Here is a 25,490-nt window from a genome sequence, read left to right on the forward strand (position 1 = left end):
TACGTTTGGTGGCTTTGGTGAATTTTCTAGATTTCCCTAATTGCTGGTTTTTTAAGACAACGTTTATTCAAGTGGGTTAGCAGGGTCAATTTCCAGACCAGAGGGATTGGCTTTGCTGGCGAGCTGAAACTTCTCAGCACTGTTAAAAATTAACCTCTGTTCTCATCCTAGAGAGAACTGAAAAACAATATGAGTCACGAGGAATCTGGAAACGTGCCTTCTGTCTCTCCAAACCGAACGAAACCTCCTGCTCTGGTTTTCCTTCTCTTCTAAACTCTGAAGATCCCGTAGCATATCCCAACTTGTCCAGGAGCTGACTCATTGCCAAGTAAGAAACCAGAAGCTTCAGATATGACCTTGCAACATCAGCTGGCTTCTGACACAGAAAACCCTGCCCTGGGTTTTGTGCCCAGCATTCGTGCTCTATATGCTGCAGCGAAAGCAGGAAGAGAAAAAGAAGAAGAAGAAGGTGGAGCCATGGCTGCCGTCCTCCTCCCAGGAAACCTTCAAGATGAAGCCACTTGCTCGGTTTGCTTGGAATATTTCAAAGACCCCGTGTCCATCCAGTGTGGGCACAATTTCTGCCGGGCTTGTATCAGCAAGAGCTGGAAGAGCCTGGAGGTGGACTTCCCTTGCCCTCAGTGCAGGGAAGTGTTCAAGGAGAAAAGCTTCAGGCCCAACCGACAGCTGGCCAACATGTCTGAGATCATCAGCCAGTTCATCCTGCATGGTGGGAGAGGCCTTGAGGACGACAGGATCTGTGAGAAGCACAAGGAGGCCCTGAAGCTTTACTGCAAAGACGACCAGAAGACCATTTGTGTGGTGTGTGACCGGTCTCGGGACCACCGACCTCATGCGGTGGTGCCTGTAGAAGAAGCAGCCCAGGAATACAAGGTAGGCACCTACCTGTCCATTGCACAAATATTCTTCTCAGGCTTACAAACATCTCAGGTCTCGAACGCCTTTCTACATCGTACCTGTTCTTTGCTAAAAATTATCAAGGGGCTAGAAATGAGCTTCCATTGAGAAAGTCCACATTCAGTTCCAGGGATCTCCAAGAAGGGCTTGGGGAAAGCCCATCTCTATAACCTTGAGGAGCTGTTGAATGTCTGAGTCAACAATAGTATGCTGAGAGCTGATTCAGCAGCTAGGTTCAGACTGCATGCTAAACCTCAAACTTGCTCTATTCCCAGTACATGCTCTGGTTTAATGGGGTGGATGGCCTGATTCATCCAACATGCAGCCAAACCAATGGCTAGTTTCTGACATCTGCTAAACCAGAAAGTCCTATTTTAGTCCATGCTGTGCAAATGTCACCTGTCTTTCTATGTTCCTTAACTTTTCCAGGAAAAAAAAATCCAGTAGAAGGGAAGCAATCTTGAGAAAAAAATAATGTATGCACAAAACATCCAATATATTCACCTATAAAAAAAAATTGCTAACCTTTCTGTATTTCCTTTTGATTTCTTCCATTAATATCCTGCCTTTCCTCTAAAAGCTGAAGGGAGGATATATGGGGGTTTCACCCAAAAGCAGAAACCTAGAATGATGGCCTGAAATTTGATAATGGCTGGAAAAATCGCTGTGGTTGCAGTTGGGATTTAGATCATTGTCTTGCTGGTTCCTTTCAAAAGTCCAACCACTGTACTCCTGTGATGGGAAAACTGAAGAAGATTTCAAATGAAGGGCAGGATCACTTGGATCCCATGTAAAAAGCTATATATGAGGCCTCTCTGGGTGGGTGGGTTTATACAATATGATTTCCACCTGGAATTAAATTCCATAGTTGCCCCCAGGTTTTGTTCCAAATTAAGCCAGACTCAATCATGTCTACTGAAAAATAATGAAATTGTTTTAGTCTTCAGCACTGGACAAAACGGTAGTCCCTGGACCATTCACTGCCAATGACTGAACCAGGTCAGTGGCTGGTTCCTACTCATATATTTCCCTTTATAGGGTTAAAGGTTGCAGGGGGATGGAGGGAAGAGGTCAGCAAAACCCACCAAAACCCCTGAGGCAGGGGTGAAATCCAGCAGGTTCTGACAGGTTCTGGAGAACCGGTAGTGGAAATTTTGAGTAGTTCGGAGAACTGGCAAATACCACCTCTGGCTGGCCCCAGAGTGGGGTGGGAATGGAGATTTTGCAATATCCTTCCCCCAGGAGTGGGGAGGGAATGGGGATTTTGCAGTATCCTTCCCCTGCCACGCCCACCAAGCCACAACACACCCACCAAGCCACGCCCACAGAACCGGTAGTTAAAAAAATTGGATTTCACCGCTGCCCTGAGGGAACAGAAGAGCTGAGCTGCTAGTCTGCCAGAAGTTCTGCAGGCAGGTGTGGACAGGGGCTCCTCATAGACACCATATCTTGAATTTTGTGAGTTGGGATTTTCAGGAGGAGGAGCAGATTTAGCTCCCTGGGTATCCCCATACCAAATGGGCAGGGCTTTTCCTCAATCCTTTTTAGGTACGGGAGAGAGGAGCTGATTGCATCTTTAAGCACAAAGGTTAGATAAGTGTCCATTCAAAATTAAGTTACGTCCCAAGACCAAACCCAGTTTTCCATTTCCTTTTTTTTGTCTTCTCCAATGGTAAACGAAACAATAATAATAATAAAATAACACTTTGTAAACATTTGCTCCCAGAGAGATAACTCTTTTATTCCCTTGCATTAAAACCAGGGTAAACTCTTGTACAGTCCTAAAATTTCACACATGCGTTATTCCACGTGGATTGTGGTCCATTAAATCTTGCATAGTAGTACATTTGTTTATCATGAAAATATCATGAAAATATCACACGGTTCCTCATTACAGTAGCAATGATTACTTTTTATAGTCTCCCATTCCTTACTCCATTTAGTAGGATTTCTCAATCATCTCAAAACACTCAGATTAGCTTGCAAGAGTTAAAGTCAGAAAAACACCTTGTTTTGATCCAATGGCTATAATCACAATTTAGCAGGAAGGCAGAAAGAAGGTGAAGATTTTTTGTCATCAGGATAAACAAAGCTGTGCCATGTTTCTGGCTCCCTCCTCCCCCGCAATTCTTTAATAATTATTGAAAGCAATACATTTTTACATAGTGTAGAGAAAGTAAGTTAGTAACAAAAGATGAAGCCTGCAATTTTAATATATAAACTTCTAACGCTGCCTACAGATGAATCCTAAAGTCCATTTGGAGTAAATAGAATAGAATAGAATCACAGAGTTGGAAGGGACCTTGGAGGTCTTCTAGTCCAACCCCCTGCTTAGGCAGGAAACCCTACAAAAGCCGCTCACACCAATGGCGGCACGAAATCAACTCCGGTCCACAACGAAGAAATCCAGACCGAATCAGGCGGCGAGGATGAGGAAGGAGTTTTCACACGGGAGACCGAGAAAGAAGACCGGGATGAATGCGGAAGTTGCGGAGGGCAACACCAGCGTCAACAATGCAAGTTCAAGGGCGCTACATGTCGGCGGTGCGAGAAGAGGGGGCACCTGGCTCAAGTCTGTCGAGCACCCCAATCTTCCCGCCGAAAATTCAAACCAACCAATCAGAGCGCGGGGTCGGCAAGGCGACCCGTGATTGGTCAAAACAAAAAGGGCGCGAAGTCAAACGAGCGACCGTAATAGTGGGCAGCGGCAACCCGCTAGAGAAGAAAATCTTCACAAAACCAAAAATTGAAGGAGTGCCGTGCCGACTGGAGGTGGACACAGGGTCAGCGATCACAATCATGTCCTGGGACACTTTTGCAGCTTTGCGAACATCATAGCGCAAACTGCAAACACAGCGGCTAAAGTTCAAGACTACCAAGGGAATCGCATCCCTGTTCGAGGGACAACATCCGTCCGCCGAGTACGGACCACACAAGAAAACCCTGCCCATCACGATAGTCGAAGGGACCCTGCCAAGCTTGTTGGGACTAGACTGGTTCGAGCATTGGGCATGGGAGTGACTGGCATCTACAGAAATGACTTTAACCTAAAGGACACACTCATGGAATTCGAAGATGTTTTCAAGGACTGCCTGGGCAAGTACAAGGGACCCCTATTTCTTTCAATTTAGACCCCAGGTAGCCCCATACGGTTAAAAGCAAGGAGGGTCCCTTTTGCCCTTAAACCCAAGATTGACAGGGAGATAGACAAACTAGTCAGTCAGGGGATACTAGTGCCAGTCGATCATGCAAAGTGGGAGACGCCAATCGTCACCCAGTGAAACCAGGTGGGTCAGTTAGAATCTGCGCTGACTACAAGGCAACTTTAAACAAAGCCTTGCAAAAAGCGCTTACCGGTCCCAGTGGTGCAACACTTGCTGCACTCGCTGGGGCAAGAACGCGTTTTGCCAAATTAGATTTGGCCCAACCCTACCAACAACTGCCCGTAGACGCCAACACAGCCGAAGCCCAGACAATTGTGACTCACAGAGGTGCTTTCAAGTGTACCCAGTTACAGTTTGGGGTGAGTGTGGCACCTGGTCTATTTCAAAATTTAATGGGCGACTTCTGCAAGGGCTCCGGGGTGGTCCCTATTTTGATGATGTATTGGTATCAGCGAAAATTTAGAAGAATTGGGGAGCGTTTGAGAAAAGTTTTGGGCATTTTCCGGTCAGCGGTATAAACTTCTAAGGCTGCCTACAGATGAATCCTAAAGTCCATTTGGAGTAAATAGAATAGAATAGAATCACAGAGTTGGAAGGGACCTTGGAGGTCTTCTAGTCCAACCCCCTGCTTAGGCAGGAAACCCTACACCACTTCAGACAAATGGTTATCTAATCTCTTCTTGAAAGCTTCCAGTGTTGGAGCATTTACAACTTCTGGAGGCAAGTTGTTCCACTGATTAATTGTTCTAACTGTCAGGAAATTTTTCCTAGTTCTAGGTTGCTTCTCTCCTTGATTAGTTTCCACCCATTGCTTCTTGTCCTGCCCTCAGGTGCTTTGGAGAATAGTTTACTCCCTCTTCTTTGTGGCAATCCCTGAGATATTAAAAGACTGCTATCATGTCTCCCCTAGTCCTTCTTTTTATTAAACTAGACATACCCAATTCCTGCAACCGTTCTTCATATGTTTTAGCCTCCAGTCCCCTAATCATCTTTGTTGTTCTTCTCTACTTTGGAATAACAAAATAGGGATTGCCGGGTTGCCAGATGGGTTGATTGCAAACCTGTAGTCATTGAGACAATCATTGCCAGGCAAGAAATGGTTAAGCCAAGAACAGAATTCCTGTTCTATTTCTGGAAGGAAACCTTCCCAAAGTGGGCACAAGATCTCAGACTGACACTGATTCCCTGGAGGGCAGGAGCCAAGCTTCTTCTTTGTGGCCCTAATGCAAATATCCAGATAAAAATAGAAACTGCAGTTGATGAGGTGACAAGAACAGATGAGCTGAGGCACTCTGGGAAGATTTGAGAAACTAATTTCCAATGTAAGTTTGAGGGCCTTCCTATTATCTTCTGCAATCTTTCTTTTTCTACAAATGAAGAAAAGTACAGATAGTCCTGGACTTGGGACCACAACTGAGCCCAAAATTTCTCTTGCTAAGTGAGACAGTAGTTAAGTGAATTTTGCTCCATTTTACGACCTTTCTTGCCACAGCTGTTAAGTGAATGACTGCAGTTAAGTTAGTAACACAGTTCTTAAATGAATCTGGTTCCCCCATTGACTTGGCTTGTCAGTAGGTCGCAAAAGATGATCATGTGACCCCTGGGGACATTGCAACCATCATAAGTACATGCCAGTTGCCAAGCGTCTTAATTTTGATCACATGATCATGGGGATGCTGCAACGGTCATAAATGTGAAAAAAACTGTCATAAGTCACTTTTTTCAGTGCCGTTGTACCTTTGGATGGTCACTAAATGAACTGTTGTAAGTCGAGGACTACCTGTAGTTTGCAGAGATCCTCTTTAGTAAGATTTATTGAGAGGAAAGAGATGGTTTCCATAATTTGGGCAGCTCAACTGTTTCTCATTTAGAGTCTATCTATCCCTACATGTGTGGGGAGTCCTTAGTTTTGTTTCTAAGAGCCTTTCTGGTATCTGCCAAGGGGGAGGATCTTTTCAGTCATAACAGAGTCTCTTGCACCTGGCTATTTACATCAACTTTTCAGGAATAGTTATTCCTCTGGGAGCAAACTTGTCTATCTCGTCTCTTCTTCCATTTCAAAGCACGGACAATCCCTTCCCCACTCCTCCTCCTAGGGAGAAAGCACCAGTTGTATCACAACAGTAAGAGAGATCTGCCCCTGTTTTTATTTTTACTTTAAGGCAGCCATCTTAGAAGGTGAGCTTCAAATGTCTACATTTGTCTCCGTGTACACATATCCAAAGGGCTTAGTGGGTAAGACGCTGAGTTTGTCGATCGAAAGGTCGGCAGTTCAGTGGTTCGAATCCCTAGTGCTGCCGTGTAACGGGATGAGCTCCCGTTACTTGTCCCAGCTTCTGCCAATCTAGCAGTTCAAAAGCATGTAAAAAATGCAAGTAGAAAAATAGGGACCACATTGGTGGAAAGATAACAGCGTTCTGTGCGCCTTTGGCATTGAGTCATGCTGGCTACATGACCACGGAGACGTCTTCTTACAGCGCTGGCTCTTCGGCTTTGAAATGGAGATGAGCACCGCCCCCTAGAGTCGGGAACGACTAGCACGTATGTGCGAGGGGAACCTTTACCTTTATCTTTACCTTTTCACATATCCAACCTTGGTCTCTATAGCATGAAGAAGATTAGTAAAATAAGGCAGGATTATACTTTAAATACTTTCCCCTCTTCAGTGCCTTCCAGATCATGAAGCTTTAAAAATCTTATTTTCTGTTGACTGGGGCTGGGTGTGATGGGGATTGTGGTCAGACTAGGTTTTGAAGTTGGTGTGATCCAGAAATTTCCCTAGGAATTTATTTAAGCACACACAAGCTACACAGTGGTGGGTTGCCCCCGGTTCAGACCGGTTCTTGTGAACCGATAGTAAAACCGTGGGGGTAGGCTCCGCCCACCAACCCTGACGTCATCAGGAAGCTTCTGCACATGTATAGAAGCAAGCGCGTGTACATGAGCTTGCTGCGAACTGGTCGCAAGTAGAATCCACCCCTGAATCTACATTATTTTTGATGTCTGGGTCCAATCCCAGTTCAACTCCTTTTCATTGTAAAGTGTCTAGTAGCAAGTCAACTCTATAGATGTTTGTGTGCAACGGCTTTATGCCCAGTCAGACTAGAGGTCTGTCTTGGACAAACTTGTTTGTTTGTTTGTTTGTTTGTTTGTTTGTTTGTTTGTTTGTTTGTTTATTTATTTATTTATTTATTTATTTATTTATTTATTTATTTATTTATTTATTTATTTATTTATTTATTTAGATTTTTATACTGTCCTTCTCCCGAAGGACTCAGGGCGGTTTACAGCCAGATAAAACAGAACAGTAATAAATAAATACAAGATAAAATAATATTTAAAAAACTTATTAAATTTGGCCCAGATTAAAATATATTTAAAACAGTAAAACCCACTAAAAAATTAAAAACCGAATAAAAATGTCTAAAATTCTATGCCAGTCCTGCGCGAATAAATAAATATGTCTTCAGCTCGCGGCGAAAGGTTTCACTGCTGGTGTGGCTTTTGTGAGTTTCCTGCACAAATATTTTCTTTGGAAAGGACTAAGATTGCACCTGAGCCCTTCTGTAGGAAAAATAATAGCTCTATTTATATATTGCAACAGTGGTCCCCAAATTTTATGACTTGGTGGCCCGGTGGGCAGAGTGGGGGAGGGGAACTGGCCCATGCAAATGCTGGGCTGGCGAGCACGTGAGCCCACCGGCCCATCGCTTGTGCAAGTTGAGCTGCATGCGCACATACATCAGTGGTGGATTTCAAATTTTTTTTACTACTGGTTCTGTGGTGGCTGTGGCTTAATGGAGATGGCAGGGGAAGGATACTGTAAAATCTCCATTCCCACCCCACTCCAGGGGAAGGTTACTGCAAAAATCCCCATTTTCTCCCGATCAGCTGCGAATTGGGAAGCAGAGAATAGATGGGGGCTGGGCCAGTCAGAATTTTTACTACCGGTTCCCCGAACTACTCAAAATTTCCACTACCAGTTCTCCAGAACTGGTCAGAACCTGCTGAAACCTACCTCTGACATACATGCACGCTGGCCTGCCACTTGTGGAAGTCAAACTGCGTGCGGCCCTGTGCTCTGGTCAGCCACTCATGTGGCCCAGTTCAGAAAGGCCCATGGCCCAGGGGTTGAGGACCTCTATATTACAACCTCCAAGAAGATTTGACTTCACAGCCCCTGTGAACTGTTTCACTACAAGTCATTTAGAATATGATTTATATAGAAATTATAATTAGATTTCAATGCAGTAAAGACTCTGGCAATGTCTTCCTTCCTTCCTTCCTTCCTTCCTCTCATAGCGGCTTACCACACTACACTGAAATAGTAGTAAAATGTTACACAATAAATAAGAGTATGTCAGAATATGCCTTTTAATAGTTGGCGTAAGGGCATAAAATCATTACAGCTGTGGGCTTCCTAACATTAATTGTTCACAGACTTATAATTTTTCCTAAGGATGCATGGAATCTTCTCAAATCTTGATTGCCTCAAAATTGTGAAAGCATTAAAAAAAAACTGTCTACTTTGGACCTTAGGAACAAATACAGACTCGCTTGGATTTCTTGAAGAAAGAGAGACAGGAACTCCTGGAATTCAAAACTCAGGATGACAAGAAGAGCCAAGAATTGCTGGTAGGTACCTTACTGTTACTCGGAAGTTGACACGCTCGTGCAGCATTATTCAGTCAGGTGCAGATATGTGACTCAATAAAATTTTTGAAGAAATCTTCAAAAAGGATTATGTTTCTTAATGTCTTTGGAGCTTCTCAGTCATCATAGAAACCGAGAGACCAAAGGTCCTCTCTGAATTTGGAGGGCTAAATCCTTTTGAGTTGATTAATGTCACAACCACAAACCGTGTTCAGAAGCACTGTGTCCCTATTTCCATATTCTGAGGTGGAATAATAAAACATGTCACTTTATCTTCTCTTCTCCTAGTAGTTCTTTGAAAAGCAGGATGTAAGTAGAATAATATATCAACATCCTGTAGGAGCGGTTCCTGTCAGGCCCACACTGGAGACATCTTTGAGAAACGTTTATTTATAGAATTCAAAGTATATCTTGCATGTTCATCTATAGGGCATCCATACACTGTATTATAGATAGTCCTCTAACTTATAAGAGCCAAGGTGGCACAGTGGTTAGAGTGCAGTACTACAGGCTACTTCCGCTGACTGCTAGCTACAGTTCAGCAGTTCGAATCTCACCAGGCTCAAGGTTGAATCAGCTTTCCATCCTTCCGAGGTCGCTAAAATGAGGACCCAGATTGTTGGGGTGGGGGAGCAATATGCTGACTCTGTAAATTGATTAGAGAGGGCTGTAAAAGCACTATGAAGTGGTACATAAGTCTAAGTGCTATTGCTATTGCTATTATGACTGACAGTCTAGTATCAGTGAGAAAATACAAGTAGTCCTTGATTTACAACAGTTCATCCATGACAGTTCAAAGTTATAACAGCACTGGAAAAAGTGAGTTATGACCAGGGGTGAAATTCAGCAGGTTCTGACAGGTTCTGGAGAACCGGTAGTGAAAATTTTGAGTAGTTTGGAGAACTAGCAAATACGACCTCTGGCTGGCCCCAAAGTGGGGTGGGAATGGAGATTTTGCAATATCCTTCCCCCAGGAGTGGGGAGGGAATGGAGATTTTGCAGTATCCTTCCCCTGCCACGTCCACCAATCCACACCCACCAATCCACACCATGCCCACCAAGCCACGCCCACCGAACTGGTAGTAAAAAAATGTGGATTTCATCACTGGTTATGACAATTTTTCACACTGATAACCATTGCAGCATCCTCATGGTCAAGTGATCAAAATTCAAATATGGGTAATTGACTGTTCTTTATGACATTTCCAATGTCTCATGGTCATATGATCGCCTTTTGGACTTCTGACCAGCAAAGTCAATGGGGAAGCTAGAGTCACTTATCAACTACGTGATTAACTTAACAACTGCAGGGATTCACAACTGTGGAAAGAAATGGGGCAAAACTCACTTAACAAATGTTTCACTTACCAACAGAAATTTTGGACTCAGTTGTGGTTGTAAATCAAGGATTACCTGTATTCTAGTTTTAGTGATCTTCAGCTGTATTGGAGTTGGCAAAGCATGGTGGGTGATTAAACTGGTGAAGTTTATTCCAGTGATAATTTGTTGGGGATAATTGTCTTCTGCTTCCTCACTTTCTTTCTTTGACTTCTTAAAAAGAAAACCATAGAAACCGAGAGACAGAAAGTCCTCTCTGAGTTTGAAGGGCTACGCCAGTTTCTTCATGATCAAGAACAGGTTCTCCTTGGACAGCTGGACAAAATGGAGAAGGGCATCGTGAAAAGACAGAATGAGAACATCACAGAGCTGTCCAAGGAAATGTCCCTCCTCAACAAATTCATTGCTGATCTGGAGGACAAAAGCCAAGAATCATTGCTCGATTTCCTCAAGGTAAGACTTAGCAACAGACTAAATATTGTAGACATTTTGTGTAACGTCAGGTCTTTTCGCATTAGCACACATCATTGGGTGTTGAGAAAACTTAGCTATAGTTTACTCAATATACCAAAAGAACAATGCACCAATTTAGTGACTAGCTAGACACTCTGTGGCTAAACCTGGTAGGGCTTAGTTTTAGTAATTTATAGCTTTCAAACACTCATGTTGGAGAGAAGGAGATCACTAGTTGGATTTACTATTATGTTATCTGAAATCTTTTCAACTGGCCATGTTTGGGGCAAATTATATGCATTATTACTTTCTACCTGAATTTGTTAAATATTATAGAAATTATACCAGCAGTGGAGTACAGCTGAATAAGCTAAAAATTACATAATTTGGTCATTCCATGTCAAGTAGTCTGGGGCTCTCAGGTTGACCATCATGGATTTTGATGGAATTTGGTGTGAACATACACACACATCCCCAATGAACGTTGGTAAAGTGTTACGTTTGCTGATGCAATATCTGCGGAGATAGTCATTTGTATGACCCCATACAAATGTTTTTATTATTTTGTTTAATAGAGCACAACAAGTTTTACAAGATAGGCAAGTTTTGTTTCTCTCAACAAAATATTGCCCGAAATATTATGTCTCAGAGTTGCTGAAATCTCAGAGTCATACTGTCAAAGGCTGCAGTATGGGGTCATACAAATGACTATACATCTCCGCAAGTATTGCATTGACACACGTAACACTTTACCAATGTTCATTGGGGACGTGTGTGCATGTTCACACCAAATTTCATCAAAATCCGCGATGGTCGACCGGGGCACTTTTCTGAAATCAGACCACTTGACATGGAATGACCCAATTCTAGGAGTGTATTATAGGATCCTACTGATCAAGAAAATGGCATTTATGTACTTCCGTGCCTCAGTAACCAGGGATCAAATATTATATAAAAGAGAAACTGTCTGGAATTATTGCTTACTTGTGTAATGTTTTAGGAAGAAACAAACTTGCTTGTTTCCTAATTTATTTAAATAAGTGTTTTTCAACCTTGGCAATTTTAAGGTGAGTGCACTTCAACACCCACATGAAAAAGTGGACTTCATCCCCTAGCCAGCATGTTCACCCACATGAAAAATTGCCAAGTTTGAAAAACACTGATCTAAATAAATGGAGGTTTTTATTTGTTCATGAACTAGAGCCAAACGTTGTAATATTTCTTAGAATTGATAGAAAAAAATTGGCGGTTGGAGATTTTAATTCAACAACCTTTTCAAATATAGGCCAGTTGCTGTTTGTATACTGAATAAACCCTTCTATCTTTGCCACTTGAAATTTGCAAAAAAAAAAAAGTTCTCCCCTGCCTTAGGTTTTGGCCATGACCATTACTCTCATGTTACACCTGATGTTTCCATACTATAGAGTTTCTTACGACTATTTAAAGATTGCCACATTCTTTTCTGAAGACGGTAGCACTTGAGAAATTAAGGCAAAGGTCTCCTTAAGTGTGCATAGGATCTATTAATAGTTTACTGTACTTAAGGATGGTGGTGGAAAATGCAGTGGGAGGTATACTGAGTATTCTGCAGCTTTTTCCCTGGAAAGATTCAATGTCCATCTGATTTCAAGACAACTCAGAAACCTGAATTGGTTCTACTTTTTCAGGAGTGTTATAGGAAGCTTTTCATGATCAGTTGACTGGGCCACATGTCTTCCTTAAAGCAAATACTGTAATTCCTGAAATGTAAACAAACTGAGAAGCAACAAGACGAGTAGAAGGCTAGGGAGAAATAAGGCAAATTAATCATTTATTTACTTTTCAAATTGCCTGATGCGGTTTAGAGTACGAAGTAAAATAAAACTTTTAGTGAAAATGAATTAGACCTAGAAGTAAATAATGATAAAGACAAGCTATCAGAATATTAAAAACTGTTATTGCTACATTATGTAAAAAGAACGTCAAGAAAAAAAATGCCAGCTTATAAAAATATTTGTAGTCACTAAACAAGGACTATCTATATTTCAATGAGGATGACATTCCACAGCTTGTGTGGCCAATACAAAGAAGGATGATACCCTAGTTAATTGCAGTCTCCTTTCTTGATGGCACCATCAAAAGACTCTTAGTTGATGAGTGGAGCCCCCAGTTTGCAATACAATAGACCAGGACATCTCTTTCCCTAATTCTCTGTTCTTTCTCTCTCTCTTTTTTGTAGGATGTGACAGCTATTATTGCCAGGTATGAAGCTCCATTTTCACCCTCTCTTTTCCTTTGTGTATGAACAAATCAAAAGGTCAGTGACAGCTGTTTGGAGAAATACAGTCTCAAAGACATGCTGTGGCCCAGCCCTCTTGGATCAGGGTTAATAATCCTAGACTGTTGATGTCTTATTTTTATGGAAACAAGATACTCTTCGGCTCTAAATGTCTTAAGTTTCGTTCATCTATATATCCAGTAGAGCTAGCAGGAGCCAGATTGAAAGAGTGGTTTCTATCTATCCAGAGAACTTGAGTTTGCTCAAGCTTGAGTTTAAAACTCTTGCTTTGACTAAGGTTGCCCAACTTGTCTTATCTACATAAATAGCAATAGCCTTTAGTGTTATATACTGCTTCACAGTTCTTTACAACTCTCTCTAAGCGGTTTACAGAGACCGACAATGTAGTTGCACATTTTACTGACCTCAGAAGGATGGAAGACGGAGCCAACCTTGAGCCGGTCAGGATCGAACTTTTGGCAGTGGGCAGAATTAGCCTGAAATACTGCATTCTAACCACTGCGCCACCATGGCTCATAAAAAAATAAAAATGCAAATCCTAGCATGTGGCTTCCAGAACCCCAATGAAAGTTAACACCAAACTGCAATTTGGCGAAATTCTTTAAATGTGTGGTTGTAAGTAAATTCACAGAAAGTTAAATTCTTCACAGTTTTGCCTTGACCCCGTCCAGTTTTTGGAATATGACTGTCAATGTGTAAGTCAAATGAATCTATCAACACATGAAGGGATTTGCACTGTACCTTCCCAAACAAGTGTCCTATGGATGTGTTTTGGAACTTCCAAAAGTGCTTTTGAAAGAAATTCTGGAAATTGTCTTAATGTGTCTTAATGTACCTGGAGGGCCCCAGGTTAGGTCATCCTGGAGAGAATCTGCCCATGTAATTCCTAGGAATCTACTCTCAAGTTGATGCTACTTAATCAGTCAATCAAACAAATACCAAGCTGAGAGAAGAGTAGCTTAAAGATTCAGATGATTTCAATCTTTCCTTCTCAGAAGTGTGAAATAGACTAGTAACTTGCCCTTGAAGAATCTATCTTAGTGTTGGCGAACCTTTTCGGCACCGAGTGCTGAAATGGGGGTGTGGGGATGGGGGAGCGCCAGAAACCGGAAGAGCACCTCCTTGGCTCGCACACGCAGGAGTGCAAGGAACCGAAAGAACAGTTCCTCGGCATGCATGTCTGCACTGGGAAGCTGAGCTTCCAGTTTACAGCATGCGGATGTGCGCTGGCCACCTGGTCTTCCAGTTTCTGGTGCACATGCGTGTGCAAAGATCAGCTGGCTGGCACGCGTGTGCACACTAAAAACCAGAAGTTCAGCTTCCCAGCGCACACAGGCACACTAAGGAGCTGCTCTTCCGGGTTCCGGCGCTTCCGCACGCATGAAGACCAGTTGGCCGGCGCACCTATGTGCGTCGGAACCCGGAAGAGCAACGGATGACAGCTGGCGTGCCCGGAGAGATGGCTCTGCATGCCATTTCTGGCAACGTTTGCCATCACGGGTCTATCTGGAAGCTCTCCTTTATAATGCAAAATCTGAAATTGACTTAGAGCCAAAGAACCCGGGTGCATTACCAATATTTCCTCTATACTTTTGCCATTAAATTTCCACTCAGATCAAAAGCACAGGTGAGAAATAACTGTTGAAGCCTCACACTTGCCAACCGTTTTAAACTATAATGGAAAGTTTGGGATGATACATCTACCAGTCTTGATATCTTTCTTTTTCTTGTTTGTTAGAAGTGACAATGTTAAATGTCCGAAGCCTATTCCAGTTTCCTCTGACATGAAGGGCCATGTCTCCACCTTCTCTCTGAAGACAGAGGCGCTCAAGGGAGCAGTTAAGAAGTTCAAAGGTAGAGAAAACGAACACTTGCCATGAAAATCTGTTTATTTTAGCATCTAAAGAAACTTGGGGAATTGGAAGCTCTGATGCTGGCAAAGAATAACAAAGAGTTACTTGATTGTTCATATATAGCTGTGGTTTGGGGGAAAAAGGAAATCAACAACTAGTTTGTATGACTTCGATTAAAATTAACACTTCAAGCTAGAGTGAAAATTATACAAGTAAGATAAAATCATGCCATCTTTATGTTATATTGTAAAATATAAAAGTAGATAAGTCTATCCTTTTATAAATCTTAGCAGTAAAGTAATTTAAAATCAATCATATTAGTAAAGTAATTAGTATTAAAATTCTACACTTCTAACTTGACACCCAACCGTCTGCCTTTGCTAATAGGTTTTGCAACAGAATAGCCCACTTACCTATTTTTACCCACACACCATTCTCTCCAGCATGCAGAGGTCTGCTTTTGAGAATGATATTTAAGAAGAGGCTTTTGTAGTTAAATAGGATTGTAGGATGAAATGGCCGCAGGTCTTTATTCCTAATATTATGGTGACCAGCCTAAAAATGCATTTTCTTTCTTTCTTTCTTTCTTTCTTTCTTTCTTTCTTTCTTTCTTTCTTTCTTTCTTTCTTTCTTTCTTTCTTTCTTTCTTTCTTTCTTTCTTTCTCTCTCTCTCTCTCTCTCTCTTTCTTTCTTTCTTCTTTCATGTGTATTAGATAACAGATATAAGTATAAACATAATTATAAATACATGATATGGGTACAAATAAATGGGGACAGTAGGACAAGGACGGTAGGCACACTGGTGCGCTTATGCAAGCCCTTTATAGACCTCTTAGGAATGGGTGAGGTCGACTGTAGACAGTCTTAGGTTAAAATTTTGGGGATTTGGGGAAGAAACCACAGAGTCAGGTAATGCATTCCAGGTGTTGACCACTCTGTTACTGAAGTCATATTTTCCGCAGTCTAGTCTGGATCGGTTTACCATGAGTTTGTATCTATTGTGTGCTCTTGTATTGTTTTGGTTGAAGCTGAAGTATTCATTGGGCTAGTAGGACATTGTAGCAGATGATTATATGTACTATGCTTAGGTCTTTATTCCTAATATTATGATGACCAGCCTAAAAATGATGTTCTGTTAGCTAGGTTGTTGGGAGATCTCATCGGTCTGTGGAATTCATTCTCACAAGACATGGTGAGGGCTACTTTTAGAACAGAGTTGGGTAATTTATAGAGAACAGAGTTAGCTAATTTATAGAGGACAGGTCCATCAAGGGCTTTTAGTCTTGAAGACTCAACTTTTCTCTGAGTTGATTCTGATTCTGAAATAGCCAGGAAGTACAGATATCTTTGCTTACAACCATTTATTCAGTGACTGTTTGAAATTACAATGGCACTGAAAAAAATGACTTACGGCCATTTTTCACACGACCATTGCGACATCCCCATGGTCAAATGATCAGAATTCGGACTTTTGGTAACTGGCGTGTACTTATGATGGTTGTGGTGTCTTGGGGTCATGTGATCACCTTTTGTGACTTTCTGACAAGCAAAGTCAATTTATTTAACAACTGTGTTACTAACTTAATAATTGCGGTAATCTTAGTTAACAACCTTGACAAGAATGGTCGTAAAATGAGGCAAAGTTCACTTAACAACTGCCTTGTTCAGCAATGGAAATTTTGGGCTCAGTTGTGGTCGCAAGCCGAAGGCTATTACAGAGAAAGGGTCAGATCGGAAGGCTGAGTCAACCAGGCCCAAGGTTGACTCAGCCTTCCATCCTTTATAAGGTAGGTAAAATGAGGACCCAGATTGTTGGGGGCAATAAGTTGACTTTGTATATAATATACAAATGGATGAAGACTATTACTTGAAATAGTGTAAGCCGCCCTGAGTCTTTGGAGAAGGGCGGGATATAAACACAAATTAAAAAAAAAAGATCTCTGCCCTGATTAGCCATTGTGAGAAACCAAATGCTATAGCAGAGCAGAACTGTTCCTGTGTTCTTATGAGTAATATATACGGAGCCTATGACAGTGATGGCTAACCTTTTTGGTGCCGAGTGCCCAAAGCGTGGGTGTGCACTCCCAAAATGCAATGCGGGCGCCCCCTGTGCATGTGCCTCGCCCACCACGCATGCGCCACGTCCAAATGCCAATTTTTCCCTGCATACACATGTGTGCGTCCCCCCATGTGCGCCCCACCCCTGGCACATGTGCGGCAGAGACCCAAAGATCAGCTGGCCGGCAGGAAGCAGGATGGCGTGACGGCTGGCGTGCCTGCAGAGAAGGCTCTGCGCGCCATCTGTGGCACGCGTGCCATAGGTTCGCCATCACGGGCCTATGAGATTGAGGAACTCTGAGTTCAAGGTATTTGGATAAAACTGCTTTCTGTTGCCTTTTAGATCCGACTCCTTGACAGGTGTGTTCTCTTCTTTCAGATCATCTCCGGGATGAACTGGGGAAAGGTGAGAAAGGTAAATGTTATAAGCCAATCAAAATTGTCAAAGACAAAATCATGCATGCCGTGTGCAGGTGTAGACTTCCTGTTTATGCTTCCTGTAACCATGGTAGGGCACCTTTTCAAGGTTGGATTAAATGTGACCCTTCTCTCTGACATGGTTTTTTCCCATTAATTTAACAACATAGTCATAATAGTTCATGGTTGCTATTCTGGACTTAATGGAAAGGCAAATACGGTAGATTTAAAAAGTGCTGTTTCAGTAATGGATTACTTGCTACAAGTAGTCCTCAACTTATAACTGATTACTTAGTAACTGAAGTTATGACAGACCTCCCCAGGGGTCAGTGGTGAAATTCTCCCTGGTTTGCCACCGGTTTGATGCCCGTGCATGCTCAGTGCGTGCGAAACGTGTGCTGTGTGTTGTGTATGATCCCATTGGTGGGAAATTCCAGCGGGGAATTCCAGCGGGAAAACATTTGAATTCTATTGGTGGCCAACTGATCCAGGTGTGTATATAAGGAGAGCATCCTGCCTGCATCATTTTGCTGAAATCTCACTCTAAATAAAAGAGCTGTTGTCATGACTTCGGTCTCGAACTCCTTACTCAACCAACTCAACACTGGCGATGAGGGTGAACTACTGATCAGGACAACAGAGACAAAGAAACCAGCCCTCCCAAGATGCCCAAATCTGCTAGCAAACTGAAGCCATTTGATCCGGCGGAAGAGTCATGGGAGATGTTCATGACAAGATTCAATTGTTTCCTAGAGGCGATTTTTTTAAATTTGCATTTATATCCCGCCCTTCTCCGAAGACTCAGGGCGGCTTACACTATGTTAGCAATAGTCTTCATTCTATTTGTATATTTATATACAAAGTCAACTTATTGCCCCCAACAATCTGGGTCCTCATTTTACCTACCTTATAAAGACGATAACCTACTACCTGATGATAAAAAATGGCCGTTTTTCCTCACCAACTGTGGCCCGAAGATATTCCGAATGGCAGTGACCCTACTGTCTCCGAGGCCAGTCCAGCAAGTCGAGTGGACCGTCCTGAAAGACACACTTAAAGCTTACTACGCACCGACCCCCTCGAAATACTCCCAGCACTACGATTTCTGCCAGCATTTCAGCTAGAGGGGGAATCTATCTCCGACTTTATTGCCTCGCTTCAGCAAGCCGCCTCCATGTGCGATTACGGGACATCCCTAGATGAAGCCTTGCTGGAACAATTCATTTGTGGCATACAGGACGTCGAGCTGAGACGGATACTACTGGCTAGACGCAACTTCTCGTTAACCACCGCAATTGATGAAGCTACGGGGTATGAGCTATCCAACTGAGCAGCCGTAAATATGCAGCAGCCAGGGGCAAGTAAGGCTTCACCAGCTTATCGAGCGGCCCTGGTTCATTACGAGTCCGCCCAAGCAGACTCTTCAAGTACCAGCTCATTCAAAGAGGGGGAGGAAGATGAGGCAACAACAGTTTGCCGAACAGAGCGTTTCCCCCGAACAGAGCGTTCTCGCCGGAAAAACTGTTCCAGCTGTGGGGGAGACCATCAAAGAAACAACTGCCGTTTCCGTGATGCAACGTGTCACCGCTGCGAGAAGAAAAGCCATTTGGCTCACGTCTGCAGGCTACGCTGCCGATTCAAGCTTCCCGCCAAAGAAATCGCGGGGAATGGCAGCCAGCTAGCCAGCAGATATCACTGCACAAGCGCGAGCAAAATGGCCGCCAAAAAAAGGGCGCGAATGCAAACTTAGTCACCATCGGCAGCGCCATCACGAAACCAGAAGAAAAAATGTACACCATGGTCACAGTGGGCGGCCAAAGGATCAAGATGGAAATCGACACCGGATCGCCCGTCACTATTGTATCCTGGTCCACAGTTCAAGAATTGTTGCCGCACATTAAGAAAAATCACCTACAAGCCCAATACCTGCGCATCTGTGATTTCCAAGGCAACAAAGTTCCCGTGGAAGGCATGGCCACCGTAAACGTAGTCTACGGCCAATACAAAGAGAAGCTGCCTATCACCATTGTGCGAGGAAACCTCCCAAGCCTCATGTGTTGGGATTGGATCCGCCCATTAGGGATCGGGCTATTCGGAGTGCTAGAAATTCAAGCAGACTGCCAATACAGGAAGGACGACCTTCTTCATGAATTCCAAGACGTTTTCACTGGAACCTTGGGCAAGTATGTGGGAACCCCTATTTCCTTCAACCTAGACCCAGGGGTAGCACCCATTAGACTCAAAGCAAGGAGGGTTCCCTTCGCACTTAAGCCAAAAATAGATAAGGAACTGGATAAGTTAGTCCAGCAGGGAATCCTCGTCCACATCGACCATGCTAGATGGGAAACCCCCATAGTAACTCCCATTAAGTCCGATGGGTCTGTCCGCATCTGTGCGGACTACAAGGCAACCCTAAATAGAGCCCTACAAAAGAGTGCCTATCCAGTGCCGGTAGTGCAACATTTGTTGCACTTGTTGGGCTCAGGGCAAGTTTTCGCAAAACTTGACCTAGCCCAGGCTTACCAGCAGTTGCCCGTTGACAATAGTCAACAGCAGAAGCCCAAACAATAGTGACCCATAGAGGAGCATTCAAATGCACCCGCCTACAATTTGGAGTCAGTGTGGCACCAGGGCTTTTCCAAAATCTGATGGAGAGACTGTTACAAGGGATCCCTGGGGTAGTGCCTTATTTTGATGATGTCCTAATTTCTGCTGACGACCAGCACCAGCTAATGGTGAGACTAAGAGAAGTCCTGACTGCATTTAGAAACGCAGGACTTCAATTGAAACGAGAAAAATGCCAAATAGGGGTGCCCTCAGTTGAATTTCTGGGATTCAGAATCGACCAGGCGGGCATCCACCCCACTGAGTCGAAAATTAAAGCAATAAAGGAGGCACCCACCCCCAAGGATAAGACAGAACTGCAGGCTTTCCTTGGCCTCTTGAATTTTTACGCTGTATTCTTAAAACAAAAAGCCACAGTGGCAGAGCCCCTTCACAGACTATTGGCTAACAAAAGACCATGGTTCTGCGGAAAAGAGGAAGCAAAGGCATTTTCTAAAGTCAAGGAACTCCTGACGGAAGACAGTCTCCTAATCCAATACAATCACACTCTGCCGTTAGTTTTAGTCTGCGACGCATCCCCTTTAGGAGTGGGGGCTGTCCTTAGCCATTGGCTGCCTAATGATTCTGAGGCACCAATTGCTTATTTCTCCCGAACTCTGTCCAGCCCAGAAAGAAATTATAGCCAACTGGACAAGGAAGCCCTGGCTGCAGTCTCTGGGGTAAAGAAGTTTCATGAATACCTTTTTGGGAGACAATTCGAACTCGTTACCGACCACCGCCCCCTTCTAGGACTACTGACCGGGGACCAACCCACTCCCATTGCATTATCCCCTAGGCTGATGAGATGGGTGTTGTTTTTGGCAGCTTACAACTACAAACTGATCCACCGCCCCAGCAAGGACTTAACACATGCTGATGCCCTAAGCAGATGCCCACTGCCAAGGCTAGTAGAGGATCCAACCCCAGGGACACCGGCTCTGCTCATTGACTTTATGACAACGGGCCCATTGACCTCAACGGCCCTTGCAAAAGCTTCACGGCGCGACATTCAAATAAGAACAGTCATGGGTGGGTACAGAGAGGGTGGCCCACTAGTAGATTGGCAGATGAATTCAAGGATTTTGGAAATAAGCAAAATGAACTAGCCACACAAGGGGGTTGTTTGTTGTGGGGAGACAGGGTTGTGGTGCCAGTAGCACTAAGATCCAGGGTTCTAGAGATGTTGCACGAGAGTCATCCTGGCATAGTGCGAATGAAAGGCCTCACCAGGAGTTACGTTTGGTGGCCACAAATTGACAAGGACATAGAAAAATGGATTGCACAGTGCTCCCCGTGCCAAGAGTCCAGACCTGCGCCCCCGTCCCCCCCAGTCAGAGAATGGGAATGACCACGAAATCCCTGGTCCTGCATCCACATTGATTTTGCCGGCCCTTTTCATAGCCAAACATTTTGATAATTGTCGATGCATATTCAAAGTGGTTAGAGGTATTCCTAATGAAATCTACAACAACGGAAGCCGTCATCCAAATTCTTCGGAGATTATTCTCAACACATGGGCTTCCCAACACCCTAGTATCTGACAATGGGCCCCAATTTACTGCTCTACAATTCGAAAGCTATTTGGCTGGTTTGGGAATCCGACACGCGCTGTCGGCTCCTCACAAACCATCAACCAATGGTTTGGCTGAAAGATTCGTAAGATCCACAAAGGAAGCACTAGCACGTTTGGGGCCAGGGGACTGGCAAGAGCGCATTGACATTTTCTTGACTTCACAGCATGTCACACCTTGCCCGGCCACAGGCCTAAGCCCGGCTGAACTCCTCATGGGGCGCAAACTTCGTTGTACTCTCAACTGTTTAAACCCAAACTACTCCCCAGATAATTACCAAGGGGGAGGAGAGGGGACTAGAGAATTCGAAATAGGAAATTTAGTATTCGCAAGGAATTACTCGGAGGGCCCGGCATGGCTAGCTGGCTACATAATAGAAAGAACCGGTCCCAAATCATATAAAGTAGACTTGGGGAATGGAAAACTGGAACGGAGGCATATCGATCAACTCCGTAAACGAACAGGAAACAACTCCGGCCCTAACTATCATCCAATTCTTCCAACAGCTAATTCAAACCTAGGAGGACTGGATGACTCACCTGACCCCATCACCAACCCAACAGCAATTATTCCACCAGGGTTTGAAGAAACAACCACCAATAATCCACAAAATAGGGACCCAATGGAAGAGCTGGGAGGCGCGGAAAACACCTCCGACCCAATGGAAGAGCTGGGAAGCAGGAAGGGCATCTCCAACAAGCATGTGTTCCCCGCCACAACTGAGCATGTTTCCCCCGCCAAAACTGAACTGCGCATGTCAAGTAGAAACAGGGAACGCCCGAATTATCTACGCGATTATTATGAATATTATTACAATTGCTAAATATGCAAAACCTGGGTGAAGTGCAATTCAGGGGGGGAGAAGTGTTTTGTACGATCCCATTGGTGGGAAATTCCAGCGGGAAATTCCAGCGGGAAAATATTTGAATTCTATTGGTGGCCAACTGATCCAGGTGTGTATATAAGGAGAGCATCCTGCCTGCACCTTTTTGCTGAAGTCTCACTCTAAATAAAAGAGCTGTTGTCACGACTCCGGTCTCGAACTCCTTACTCGACCAACTCAACACTGTGTGTGGAAAAAGGAAACTTGGGAAGGTAAGTAGAACAGTGAGAGGGGGAACAGCTGTGCCACGTGATTTAGATTCACTAGAAAGCACTGCTTTCTAGTGATTTTAAATCGCGCCGCACAGCTAATCATCGGAAATACCGGTTCGGACCAACCGGTAGCTTTTTTTTAGCTTTTATCATTACCAGTTCACCTGAACCAGTGCGAACCAGTAGGATTTCACCACTACCAGGGGTACTTATATCTCTGTTCTGAAAATCCAACATCTGCCTTCCATCCCCGCTGCCCCACCTTCACATAACCACGTTACGTGTGGTTGCATTTGCAGCCTTTTGCAGAGATTTGCAGTGGTCATACAACTATGTTTTATGATGATTTTGCAGAAAATGAGCATTTACCTCCAGTTTTCAGCAAAACCAGCCCACAACTGCAGTGTTTCTTTAATAGACCACCACAAAAAAGGTCGTAAAATTGGGTCGATCATGTGGATGATCACTTTATGATCTTCACAATTTACAACCGTAATGGACAGGCTCCATTATGGGCATAAGGTGAGGACTATCTGTAAAAGAATTCAATGTTTGGTGCTGATATACTAAGCAAGACAAATCGTATCCAATTAATAGATGGGAATGTTCAGGTAGGTTCAGATGGAAATATTTGGGGTTTCCCAGTAAGAAAAGAGATTTCAGTGAAAAATAAACATGTTGCTTAGTCCTGTTACAACGGCCTGCCTTGCTCTAAGCAAGGGTGGAGAACTATGGTCCTTTTACGATCTGTGAACTTCAGCTCCCTGAATTCCTGAGCCATGCTCATGTTCGCAGATCGTAAAAGAGCCATAATTCCCAACCCTTAGTAAGGAGATAAATTCTTTTTACTTGCTGACTCTATCTAGGCCAGGGGTCTCCAACCTTGGTCCCTTTAAGACTTGTGGACTTCAACTCCCAGAGTCCCTCAGCCAGCAAAGCTGAAGTCCACAAGTCTTAAAGGGACCAAGGTTGGAGACCCCTGATCTAGGCCAGAAATGGCGAAACTCTTCAGCACCGAGTGCCCAAACCAGAACGCACGGGCATGTGCCGGAATGCCAGAAACCAAAAACAGTCCTGAAAACAGCCTGAAAACGGCCCAAAAAAACAACCTGGAAAACAGTCTGAAAAACGCCCTGTTTTTTGAGCCATTTCAGGCCGTTTTCTGGCGCTCCAGTGTCCGCAAAGACCAGCTGGCCGGCGTGCACCAGAAGAGCAGCTGGCGATGGCACCTGCCATCACAGAGAGGGCTTTGCATGCCACCTCTGGCACACATGTCATAGGTTCGCCATCACAAATCTAGGCATAGCTTCTTATTTTTTTTAAAAAAATGAAGCAAAGCATTAAAGCAAAATACTCAACCAAAGAAAGACGAACCCTCTAATTTTCACACGCAGACCTTTGCCCCCCGCTCTTTGCTGCTGCTTTTCCTTGCTGTTACTGTGGTTGTGATTGTTGACATAGCGCTATGTGCTTCAACTTAGAGGACTTGCTTCTGGATCCGGAGACGGCCAACCACCTCCTCCTCATCTCGCCGGATCTCAAGACGGTGCGGATGGGCTGCCGCAAGCAAGACCTCTCCAACAGTCCCAAACGCTTTGACACCAACTCTCGAGTCCTGGCGACGGAAGGGTTCAAGTCTGGGCGGCATTACTGGGAGGTGGAGGTGGGGTCTGCCGACGGCTGGGCCTTTGGAGTGGCCAAGGAATCGGTGCGAAGGAAAGGGCTGACTCAATTTTGCCCTGAAGAGGGCATCTGGGCCCTACAGCAAAATGGAGGGCAATATTGGGCAGTCACCACTCCTCAACGCACCCCGCTTTTCCTGAACGAGAAGCTGATTAAAGTTAGAGTCTACTTAGACTACGAAGGAGAAGAAGTGTCCTTCTACAACGCTGAAACCATGCAACACATCTTTACCTTTAACATCGCCTTCACAGAGAAGATGTTCCCGCTCTTCTCAGTGTGCTCCACTATAACCTACATTAAACTTTGCTCCTGAGTTGAAAAGAATGCCTCGATAGAAACAGGAAGGAGCCATGGCGATGCAAGTGCTGCTTGTTTTGATATGGGGCTGACCTCCAAGGGAGACACAAGGGTTTGTGGGAAAAATACGTGAGAAACCTGGCCACCTTCAGATGACAGTGGGGCTGAAAACTAAATCTTGGGCAAAGTTGCAGAAGATGCCACCAATTTATCTACGCCATGCAGGAGTCCTGTTAATAGGCATGATGTTTGAGCTTCTGTTTCTAACCCCCCAAAAATCCTATCACACAATTAGGTAGGATTTCATCTCGCCTGCCTTGAATGTTGAGAAGACGTGTAATTTTCTTCTTCTTCTTTTGGAATAGCTATAGGGAATGGGTATGACAGAGAGAAGGTAGAGTGTGTCAAAATTGCATTCAGGACTGTCTCCCCCCCACACACCCTAGCTGCTACATCATTCCTCCAAAAGAGTTACAAAGGCAATGATTTGCAACAGGGAAGTAGTGGATGGAAGGTTTTCCCTTGCTCAGTTCTTTCTCTCCAGCAGGGTCTCAGTAACACTGATACTAACAGAAGATAGTATTTGTAGCTCCGGGTTGAACCGTGGGGTCCTTAGTGCTCTCTTCTGAAGGGGGATGTTTTCTTGCAGACACTTCATTATCCAACTAGGTAACATCATTAGTGCTACAAGGGAGTGGGCTTTACTCTCTGTTTATATACTGGTGTTAGGCTATTATTTTCTGCTTGATAGTTTGTCTCATTCGGTAGTGCCTTGATTGGGGTATTGTTTACTGCTTGTAAATTGCTTGTAAACAATAAAGGGTAGAGAAATGTCTGCAAGAAAACAACCAAGTTCAGGGAGCATTAAGAACCCCACATAAACATGGCTTTTGAACATTGGTATAGGAAAAACAGCTGGTCAAGAGTTGCAGGAAAGAGTAAAATAATCTCTCTCTCTCTCTCTCTCTCTCCTTCCCCCTCTCCCTCCTTCCCTCTCCCCTTCTTCTCCCTCCCTCCTTCCCCTTTCACTCCCTCTCCCCCCCACTCTCCACTCCCCCCTCCCTCTCCCCTTCTTGTCCCTCCCTTCCCCTTCCCTCCCTCCCTCCCT

General features: G+C 44.1%; 1 protein-coding gene across 6 annotated transcripts; it reads left to right on the forward strand.

Moving 5' to 3' along the window:
* On the forward strand, nucleotides 1-25,490 carry LOC131191201 (E3 ubiquitin-protein ligase TRIM7-like). Of its 6 annotated transcripts, none has more exons than XM_058169088.1 (7): nucleotides 1-894; nucleotides 8,622-8,717; nucleotides 10,296-10,526; nucleotides 12,745-12,767; nucleotides 14,543-14,658; nucleotides 17,095-17,121; nucleotides 21,814-23,870. In XM_058169088.1, the coding sequence occupies exons 1-7, from the start codon at nucleotides 352-354 to the stop codon at nucleotides 22,128-22,130; spliced, it is 1,353 nt and encodes a 450-aa protein (XP_058025071.1). In that variant the 5' UTR covers nucleotides 1-351; the 3' UTR covers nucleotides 22,131-23,870. The 6 variants fall into 6 exon arrangements, with proteins under 6 accessions (XP_058025071.1, XP_058025068.1, XP_058025069.1 ...); XM_058169087.1 differs by having other exon boundaries at nucleotides 2-894; nucleotides 17,095-17,130; nucleotides 21,814-23,869; XM_058169084.1 differs by lacking the exon at nucleotides 21,814-23,870 and adding an exon at nucleotides 23,884-25,489 and having other exon boundaries at nucleotides 7-894.

Source organism: Ahaetulla prasina, chromosome 2 (assembly GCF_028640845.1).
Source record: "Ahaetulla prasina isolate Xishuangbanna chromosome 2, ASM2864084v1, whole genome shotgun sequence".
Classification (NCBI taxonomy): Eukaryota; Metazoa; Chordata; class Lepidosauria; order Squamata; family Colubridae; genus Ahaetulla; species Ahaetulla prasina.

Excerpts from the sequence above, each read along its gene's own strand:
- LOC131191201 (XM_058169083.1), top strand. The coding sequence starts at position 352 with ATGACCTTGCAACATCAGCTGGCTTCTGACACAGAAAACCCTGCCCTG. Across the intron at positions 895-8,621 it reads AAGCAGCCCAGGAATACAAG|GAACAAATACAGACTCGCTT; the intron begins GTAGGCACCTAC and ends TTTGGACCTTAG. Across the intron at positions 17,131-23,883 it reads ACTGGGGAAAGGTGAGAAAG|AGGACTTGCTTCTGGATCCG; the intron begins GTAAATGTTATA and ends GCTTCAACTTAG.